The sequence below is a fragment of the Gallus gallus genome, chromosome 4 (genome assembly GCF_016699485.2).
Source record: "Gallus gallus isolate bGalGal1 chromosome 4, bGalGal1.mat.broiler.GRCg7b, whole genome shotgun sequence".
Lineage (NCBI taxonomy): Eukaryota > Metazoa > Chordata > Aves > Galliformes > Phasianidae > Gallus > Gallus gallus.
In genome coordinates, this window is record NC_052535.1 from 90,501,740 (window position 1) to 90,511,213 (window position 9,474).

At 62.8% G+C, this 9,474-nt stretch overlaps 1 protein-coding gene across 2 annotated transcripts; it reads left to right on the forward strand.

Annotated features, from left to right (window-relative positions):
* Positions 1–210: 210 nt before the first annotated feature.
* Positions 211–9,340, forward strand: VPS16 (VPS16 core subunit of CORVET and HOPS complexes). Of its 2 annotated transcripts, NM_001271150.2 has the most exons (24): positions 211–395; positions 692–780; positions 892–989; positions 1,740–1,868; positions 2,225–2,369; positions 2,434–2,549; positions 2,778–2,900; positions 3,992–4,047; positions 4,230–4,319; positions 4,738–4,832; positions 5,006–5,082; positions 5,323–5,454; positions 5,549–5,676; positions 6,054–6,089; positions 6,298–6,406; positions 6,478–6,612; positions 6,701–6,809; positions 7,163–7,260; positions 7,398–7,502; positions 7,772–7,849; positions 8,015–8,184; positions 8,333–8,429; positions 8,644–8,747; positions 8,990–9,340. In NM_001271150.2, exons 1-24 carry the CDS (start codon positions 343–345, stop codon positions 9,132–9,134), a joined length of 2,517 nt encoding a protein of 838 aa, NP_001258079.1. In that variant the 5' UTR covers positions 211–342; the 3' UTR covers positions 9,135–9,340. The 2 variants fall into 2 exon arrangements, with proteins under 2 accessions (NP_001258079.1, XP_040555025.1); XM_040699091.2 differs by lacking the exon at positions 2,778–2,900.
* The last annotated feature ends 134 nt before the right edge of the window (positions 9,341–9,474 follow it).

Below are 9,474 nucleotides of genomic sequence, written 5' to 3' on the forward strand. Positions count from 1 at the left end.
GACTGCAGCACTGGGGCTGGGGACAGGAAGGAACAAGCCCCGCGCTGGGATGGCGGCTGCGGCCTACTGCGGCCTGCTGCAGCCTTACTCAAGATGGCGGCGTTTCCCCTTCCCTCAGGCCTGCCCTCACTCAAGATGGCGGCGGCTTTTCCCTCTGGCCCTGCCCTCACTCAAGATGGCGGCGTTTCCTCTTCCCTCTGACCTGCCCTCACTCAAGATGGCGGCCGCCGTGGCGTCAGTCGTCACGGGGAGGGTGGAAGCGCAGCCTGAACTGAACCAAGCTGAGCGGAGCTGAGCGGAGCTGAGCGGAGCCGCCGGGTGAGCCCGGCTCCGGCCGTCACCATGGACTGCTACACGGCCAACTGGAACCCGCTGGGCGAGGAGGCCTTCTACCGGTGAGGGGCGGCCGGCCTGCGGCTGGGGGTCCTGGGCCTAGTCGGGGGGGATCTGGGCCTAGTAGGGGAGGCTGGGTCCTGGTGGGGGGTTCTGGGCCTAGTGGGGCAGGTCTGGGGCCTAGTAGGGGAGGGGAGGCCTGAGCGTGGTGGGGGGGGGGGTCCAGGGCCTGGGACTTGTTCAGGGGCCTGGGCTCTGGGCTCTGGCCGGAGTCTGGGCCATAGCACCCCCCTTCCACCACCCTTACTGCTCTGCGCTGTCTGTGTGTCTGCCTGTCCATCTGTTCACCTGCCCGCAGCAAGTTCGAGCTGTACACCATGGAGTGGGGCCTGAAGGAGGACCTGCGGGACTGCCTGGTGGCAGCTGCCCCGTACGGCGGGCCCATAGGTAGGGCCGGGACCCCGCTGGGGATGGGCAGGGCAGGCTGGCGTGCCTAAAGATGGCAGGGATGGCTGAGGGGCTGCAGCCGGCTCAGGGTCTGCCCCATCCCAACCACAGCTCTGCTGAAGAACAACGCCAGGAAGGAGAAGTCCCCCAGCACCCGTCCGCTGTTAGAGATCTACTCGGCCTCGGGGCTGCTCCTGGCCAGCATCCCGGTGAGTGCCTGGGCAAGGCTGGTGGAATCAGCTACACACGGTCTGCGGCCCACCCTGTCCTCTAGGCTGTGCCCTGTGCCCTTCCTAGAGGTGTGCCTTGAGCTGGAACTGTCCCGGCTGCAGCCCTTGGAGGATGCTGAGCTGTGCCCCTCGCAGCACTGAGCCCTGGGCAGGAGGAGGGTGGCTGTGGAAGGGCGCTGCTGTGCCCCAGAGTTTCCACCTGGTGCTGTAGGTGTATGGCTGGGCTGTGAGATTGGCTGCCACCTCAGCCTGCCCCACTCGCCTGTGTGCCTCAGGGCAGCTCCTCTGGACTGTCTGCAGGGAAGCACAGTGCTGCCACGCGTCCTCAGCACCTCGAGCCTTCAGGAGTGGTGGTTCTGTGCAGCTCTTGCAACCCCTGAAAGCTTTGGTTCTCCAGCTGCTCGAAAGCAGTGCTGTGTGCAAGGGTGTTGGGAGTCTGTAGGGAGAGGGAGGCACCCAGACTGGGAAGAAGGGAACAGGGTGGGGGTGGGGAAAGCAGTGCTGGAGCTGTGGGAGTGTCCTTCCTTCCCCACTGTCTAGAGCTGGGGAAGATACAGGAACAGCAGGAGGGGCAAGCTGGTATGCCTGGTATGCAGGGTGCTGCAGAGTCAGGGGCACCAGAGCTGCAAACGCCAAACTGCAGCCAAACTGCATCGTGTGTGTCTCCTGGAGGGGCAGCTTGGCAGCTGGGAGGTGAGCAGGAGACACTGATCAGTTTCCTGCCTGCAGTGGAAGAGTGGTCAGCTGGTGCAGCTGGGCTGGACAGCCAGCGAGGACCTGCTGTGCATCCAGGAGGATGGCACCGTTCTCATCTACAACCTCTTCTGCGAGTTCAAGCGTCACTTCAGCATGGGCAACGTGAGTGGGGCAGGGCAAGGAAGGCGGGAGGGCTCATCACCATGAGATCCACAAAGTTGGATTTGTGTGCTGGAGCAGTGCTGCAAAGCCTCCCTGAATGATGCCCACTCGGTAGGGCTGAGAGCCTGGAGCTCCCCCAGCCTCCCTGCAGGGCTCTTCCTTTGGGTGTGAGCTGGCACACGTACCAGAAGCACAGGAGCAGGACCTTTTTCAGCTGGGATGCTGCTGGCTGTATGGCACAGGGCTGGGCCATCCTCCCTGGGACAGTTTAGCCCCCAGAGCCCCGGTGCCTCTCCCAGCAGCATGGCGCCGTGCCCTGGTGCCCCAACCTGGGCCCTTCTGTCTCCATGGCGCAGGAGGTGCTGCAGAACCACGTGCTGGAGGCGAAGGTCTTCCACACAGAGTATGGCACCGGTGTGGCCATCCTCACTGGAGCACACCGCTTCTCACTCACCACCAACATCGACGACCTGAAGCTGCGCAGGATGCCCGAGGTGCCAGGTGCGTCTCCTCCCCGCTGCTCCACGCTCTGCCTGGCTCAGGGCCCTGACGTTGGTCCCTGCAGGTCTGCAGAAGCCACCCTCTTGCTGGGCTGTGCTGACCCAAGATAGAGTGACCATCGTCCTGCTGGCGGTCGGCCAGGACCTGTACCTGCTGGACAACACCTCCTGCTCCGTGGTGGTGAGTGAGCCGTGGCGGCATCAGTGGGGAGCGGGGCGATCTGCAGCTCCCAGTGCCTCCTGGCAGGTCCTTCCCCCACATCCTGGCCAAGGGCAAAGCTGTGGGGATAAGGCAGACACGGCATGGGAGGGGACAGTCACGCTTTGGCCAGCTCTCGGCCCCTTGTGCAGCACTGGTGCCGGCACGTAGCTGTGTCCCTGACCATCCCTGTCCTTTTCCTCATCCCAGACCCCCCCTGGCATGAGCCCCTCTGCTGGTGCCTACCTGCAGATGGCCGTGTCCTTCAACTACCGCTGCCTGGCGCTCTTCACTGACACCGGCTACATCTGGATGGGGTTGGCCACGCTGAAGGTGAGCGTCCCTTTCCCTCCCACAGAGCCCACCCTGCGCTGTGCTCCCCCGCTGCCTCTCACATCCAGACCTGATGGCATCCCAGCAGCTTCTCTTTGGGCACCTATGGGCGCAGTGCTGCAGCCTGATCTTGCTGCTGGCTGTGGGCACCTGTGGTCTGCCATCAGAAAATCCACTTTTCTTTGCTTTTTTCACTCAATTTTATACATTACTCCTCACCTTTTCCTTTTCCAAATCCACATTTTACTGGCCTTGCATCTTCCATTCTATGCCCAAATACCTCCCAAATAAACAGGCTGCCCCTGATTACTCTTTCCACACCAGGTTCTGTTGCATGCATGCCCAAACTTGGTGTTTCTGATGTCATTTTGTAGGCAGGCTCAGCTCACCACGCAGCTGGTGTGGCCACTCATGTACGAGTGGCCCAGTCTGGCCCATACTGGTGATGTGCCTGTTGCCTTGCATACTCTTTGAAGCAAATCAATGTCCTTTAGACTTTGTTCACTTTTCTGGTCTCAGTTGAGCACAAACAACTTCTTGCTTTATGTACAGGTGGGCTGCTTGCCAGAGCAATGGGTGAAAGTTTATGATGACTGTTTACATGGGCTGATAGTGATAGGACAAGGGGGAGACAGGGGAGCTTTAGGTTGGATATGAGGAGAAGTTTTTCCCCCAGAGGGTGGTGACGCACTGAACAGGTTGCCCAAGGAGGTGTGGATGCCCCATCCCTGCAGGCATTCAAGGCCAGGCTGGATGTGGCTCTGGGCAGCCTGGGCTGCTGGTTGGCGACCCTGCACATAGCAGGGGGTTGGAACTGGATGAGCATTGTGGGCCTTTTCAACCCACGCCATTCTGTGGTTCTATGAAAGTTTCTCATGCTCAGTCTAAGTACTGGCACAGCATCCTTGACCTCTGTCTGCAGCAGCCACAGCCCTGGCTCCCTCTGGGGCTGGAGAAGTGCCCAGGTGGTTGTGAAGGACACGTGCCCTGTGCTGCTCGTCACCTCCACCTCAGTGCACGGCCGCAGCAGCTGCGCAGTACCACCTCTCCATGTGCCTTCTCCTCCTTGACTCTTCTCTTTCCTTCTGCAGGACAAGCTCTGCGAGTTCAACAGCACCATCCGATCTCCACCCAAGCAGATGGTTTGGTGAGCGTTTTCCTGGACGTCCCCCCCTCCGCTTTGGGCCGTGCCTTCACTGCACACCTCTGCGTGCTCAGCCCTTGGCAGGCTCTGCTTGCCTCTGTGGCCGAGGGACTGTCCCTCATGTCCCCACTGCAGGCACAGGGCTGGGGTAGGTGCTCCCCTGACCGCGTTGGGGCTCCCTGCAGGTGCACGCGTCCCCGCAGCCGGCAGCGCGCCGTGGTGGTGGCCTGGGACCGGCAGCTCATGGTGGCTGGGGATTCCACGGAGTGCATCCGGTATCCTTTGGGGAGGAGGAGCTGCCACTTCTGCTGTGCGCCTCCTGGGGCCACGGTGGTGAAAACCACTCCTCTGCCTGGGCCCCCAGACCCCTTGTCCCTCAACTCTGACTTTCCCAGTGGAGAGCAACCCACCTCCCTCCCAGCTCTGAGAGCAGAGCTTGGCCACAAGAGCCCCTGCGGCTGGGAGTGCTGTGCCAGAGCCATCTGTGGATTCCCCAGGGGTGAGGGCTGTCACAGTGGGCCAATCTCCGTTCCTCCAGAGTGGCTGGAAAGAAGGGTCACGAGGCACAGCCCTTTGGGGACGGGGCAATCGGCGGTTTGTTCCATGGCATCTCTGTGGCTGACCTGCTCCTGGCAGAGCTGGGCTGCAGCCACCGGCCACTTTCTTCCCACGAGCCCTTAGCGGGAGGCACAGATTTGTCCTGGATGAGGACTCCTACCTGGTGCCGGAGCCCGATGGGGTCCGGATCTTGTCTCGCACCTCCCATGAATTCCTGCATGAGATCCCAGGTGAGGCGTTCTCTGGGTGAAGCCATTCCAGCCCTGCAGAGGGAGGGCCCTGGCGCAGGCTCTCGGGTCCCAGAGCTTACAGAAGGGTTGGGTGGGAGCAGCACCTGGCTGGGTGTATCTGGGCTGGGGCGGCCTCTCATGCTGGCTTGGTTTTTTTACCCCCTTCCCTGCAGAAGCCAGCCAGGAAATCTTCAAAATCGCTTCCATGGCACCAGGGGCGCTCCTGCTAGAGGCACAGAAGGAGTATGAGGTTTGGCACCCCGCTCTGCTCCACATCTGCCTCCTCCCTTGTGCTGCCCCAGTGCAAACCCAGCATTACATCCACTGTGATGGGAAAGGGGATGGCCTGGAGGTCCCCGCGGGGGCGCGGTGCTGGGGTGCGGGCAGCCCCCGCTGTCCCTGGGTTGCTGGGGCTCCAGGTGCCCGGCGCTCACCCTGGCTGCGGTGTCCCGTGTCCCACAGTTCACCAACGGGCTGTGCTTCTCTGCAGAAGGAGAGCCAGAAGGCAGATGAGTACCTGCGGGAGATCAAGGACCAGAAACTGCTCCCAGAAGCAGTGAGCCAGTGCATTGAGGCAGCCGGCTATGAGCACGAGCCAGAGACGCAGAAGTCCCTGCTGCGGGTGAGTGAAGTAGGCGAGGAGGCTCTGGGTGAGGCTGAAGCTGTTCCCCTCCCGCTGGAGGCTCTCCCATGGCCCATCCATCCTCCTCTTGCAGGCAGCCTCCTTTGGGAAGTGCTTCATTGATAAGTTCCCCCCGGAGAGCTTTGTGCGCATGTGCCAGGACCTGCGGGTGCTCAACTCCATCCGAGACTACCAGATCGGCATCCCCCTCACCTTCACCCAGTATCCTCCACGGGGCAGGCGTGAGGGGGGACTGTGGGGTCTGGCAGCCGGTGGCGAGTTCCCTGCCATCAGCGCAGGGAAGCTGGGATGTAACAGGATGAGGATGGGGAGGGGTGGGCTGCAGAGCCTCAGATCGGCCGGCCCCACGGTGCTCGGCTACCAGCTTGAACCCTGGGCCCCAGAGCAGGGTCAGCCCCCTGCGCTCACCGCACCATGCTGTGCCCAACCCCCTGCCCATGATGGTGAGCCCATGTCATGGAGCTGAGCCGGCCCTGCGCTCAAATGGCAGCCTTGGAGGTGCTGCCAGGAGGGGGTGGGCACCCAGCACACGTCGTCTGCGCTCTGCAGGGTCCGAGATGCCCTTGACTGTTCTGCAGATACAAGCGACTCACCGTTGAGGTCTTGCTGGATAGGTAAGGCTTGCTCCAAACTGGGCTTGGTAGCCCTGTCCCTGAGCAATGCAGGCTGTGCCCAGCCCTGCTGCAGTACTTGTGCAGTCTCTGTCCCCCCCCCCCAGCTGGTGGCTGAGTGAGCTCTGAGAGCTTGGGGACCTCCCCGAGGCTGCCTGAGCTGCACAGCTGCTCACACAGCACACTGCTGAGCCCCCCCTGTGCCCACCAGGCTGGTCCTGCGGCGGCTCTACCCTCTGGCCATCAGGATCTGTGAGTACCTGCGCCTCCCGGAGATCCAGGGCGTCAGCCGCATCCTGGCCCACTGGGCCTGCTACAAGGCAAGGAGGGAAGGCTTTGTGGGGGGGCTCTGCCACGCTGGGGCCGTGCTGACTGCTCCGCTCCCCTCTAGGTGCAGCAGAAGGACAAATCTGATGAGGAGGTGGCTTATGCCATCAACCAGAAGCTGGGTGACACGCCGGGCATCTCCTACTCTGAGATTGCCGCCCGAGCGTACGACTGCGGCAGGACAGAGCTGGCCATCAAGGTCTGTGGCGTGTCCTGGGGGTGGTGGCACCGAGGGCTGGGGGTGACACACAGTGGCTGCACGCTGACACCCTCTGTGATGGCCTCAGCTGCTGGAGTACGAGCCGCGCTCCGGGGAGCAGGTCCCGCTGCTGCTGAAGATGAAGCGCAGCAAGCTGGCCCTGAGCAAAGCCATCGAGAGCGGGGACACGGACCTGGGTAAGGGGAAGGGCTGGGGCTCCTGCACACACAAAGAGGGGTCCTGAGGCAGGAGGGACTCTGCAGAACCCAATACTGAGGGGTCTGCCTGCATCCAGGCGGCAAATCTCTCCTGGGAGGGACTTGGTGGGGGAGCCCATTCATGGCTTTGTGCTGCACGGGCACATGGGGTGGTGGGAGCTGCTTTAGTTCTGCAGGGCAAGGGGGGAAGCAAACTCTGCCCTGCACGTGGATGTACGCTCGCTCCCCTCCCAGAGCTGAGGACTGTCTGAGTGTCCCAGCGGTGCTCCACTGGGCAGCTGTGCTGGGGAAGAGTCCTTGTCCCCTGTGCTAAAATGCTCCTTGTGCCCCAGTCTACACTGTTGTGCTGCACCTGAAGAACGAGCTGAACCGTGGCACCTTCTTCATGACGCTGCAGAACCAGCCGGTGGCTCTGAGCCTCTACCGCCAGGTGAGGGCTGCCCGGCCGTGTGCACGCCTGGCTGAGGGGACCCCTGAGTCCCCCACCCCACCACCCGGGAGCCACATGATGTGGCAGATGCAGCTCACTGTAGCTGCGAGCCCTCACCTCCACCTGTTGCTTCCCAGTTTTGCAAGCACCAGGAGCGAGAGACACTGAAGGACTTGTACAACCAGGATGACAACCACCAGGAGCTCGGCAACTTCCACGTGCATTCCAGCTACTCGGAGAAGGTCAGGGTGGGAGGAGCATAGTGAAAGAGCTGGGGGCTCGTGGCCCTGGGGCTCTGTGTTGGAAGTCATCAGCTCCTCCTGTATGCGATGGAGAGCTCCAGCTTCCCCCAGGGTGTGGAGGGATCCAGCCCTCTGCCCATCTTGTGTGATCAAGGCAGGGCATCGTTGAGCCCCCCGGCCCACCCAGGATGGGGCACAGGGCAAGACCTCCCCCTTGCAGTGCAGCATCTGTGTCGGCACGGGCTGATGTGGCTGTTTTCTTTCTCCAGCGCATTGAAGGGCGGGTAGGAGCCCTGCAGAACGCTGTGGATGAGTACTACAAGGCCAAGAATGAGTTTGCTGCCAAGGTGAGCGTGACCAGGGCTGCAAAGGTGCCACGGCCCTCCCTGCTCTCGCCGCAGCTGGGCAGCGCTGCGTTCATTGGGGTCACAGCCACCTGATGGGTTACCAGGCAGGATGGGGCTGTCACTTGCTGGGACAGAGACCCGTTAGCCTGGTGCTTTACTCCACAGGCCACAGAGGATCAGATCAAGCTCCTGCGGCTCCAGCGACACCTCCAGGAGGACTTTGACAAGCCCTACCTCGACCTCTCCCTGCACAACACCGTCTCCACTCTGATCCAGGACGGCCACCACAAGAAAGCTGAGCAGCTGTACCGGGACTTCAAGATCCCTGACAAGCGGTGGGTCTGAAATGAGGGCAGTGCTGGACTGGAGCCGTGGGTCACAGCCGTGGGGCAGAGGTGGTTTTCCCTGGTGTCCCACGTGGGTGTTAAGCTGGGGGCTGCAGTGTGCTGGCAGCTGTAGGAGCCGTTCCCCTGCTGTCCCCAGGTACTGGTGGCTGAAGATCAGTGCCTTGGCCACCCGCGGGGACTGGGAGGAGATGGAGAAGTTCTCCAAGAGCAAGAAGTCGCCCATTGGGTACCTGGTAAGAGGTTTCCTCGCTGGAGGAGGACCTGTCCACACTCCCTGGCAGCCCTTCTCTCTGTCCACATGCACGCTCCATGCTGTCCCTCAGCAGGCTGGCAGTGGGGGTGCACCATGGTGTGGGGCTGGTCTGCCCTGTGGGGTGCAGTGGGAGCAATCAGGGGTGTCCAGTGTGGGGCAGCGGGCTCCCTTCACCCCACTCCTCTCCTCCTCAGCCCTTCGTGGAGATTGCTGTGAAGCACCACAACCGCTACGAGGCCAAGAAGTACGCGCCCCGTGTCACCCCCGAGCAGCGGGTCAAGGCCTTCATCCTTGTGGGGTACGGGGGCTGTCTGAGCCTGGGGGGGGCAGGGGGGAGCCAGAGGTCTGGCTGGGGCTCATGGCAGCAGGCGGGTCGTGGTGCAGCAGCACTCCCGGGGCTGTGGGTTTGGGGTGCTCTGGAGGGATAAGGGAAACGCTCATCCTTCTGCTGCCACTGGGGGCTTTAGGGGTGCCACCCGGACCCCTCCTCTCTCACCGCATGGGGGGAAACGGTGCCTTCAGCCCCCGCTTTGCCCCCAGGGACCTGGAGCAGGCGGCTGACGCTGCCATCGAGCACAAGAACGAGGCTGAGATGAACCTTGTCCTGTCCAAGTGCTCTGCCGCCACCGACAGCGCCGTGATGGAGAAGCTGAACCGGGCTCGTGCCCAGCTGCTGAAGAAGTGAGCCCCAGGGCTGCCCTCCATCCTCGGCAGCCAGGAGCTCGGCCTCCCCTCCCCGGGAGTCCGGACCCTCGCTGAGGGCACGGAGCTGCAGGGGGGGGTCCGTGGCTGGGGGCGCTCCGGCAGCGCTGTGCTGCGGCTGCCTGCAGCCCCCTGCCCTCTCCTGCTGTCCCTGCCTCGATTCTTGGTCAATAAAGAGCGAGAGCCTGCTGTGCTGCGTCCTGGTGGGGGAACGACCCCCGGGGTGGGTGCCCTTGGGGGCCAGGGAGCGGTGCTGAGGCTGTGGGGGCTCAGTGGGAGCCGGGCTGCTTCGGGGGGTCCCGCGGGCTCCCAGGGAGCGCAGG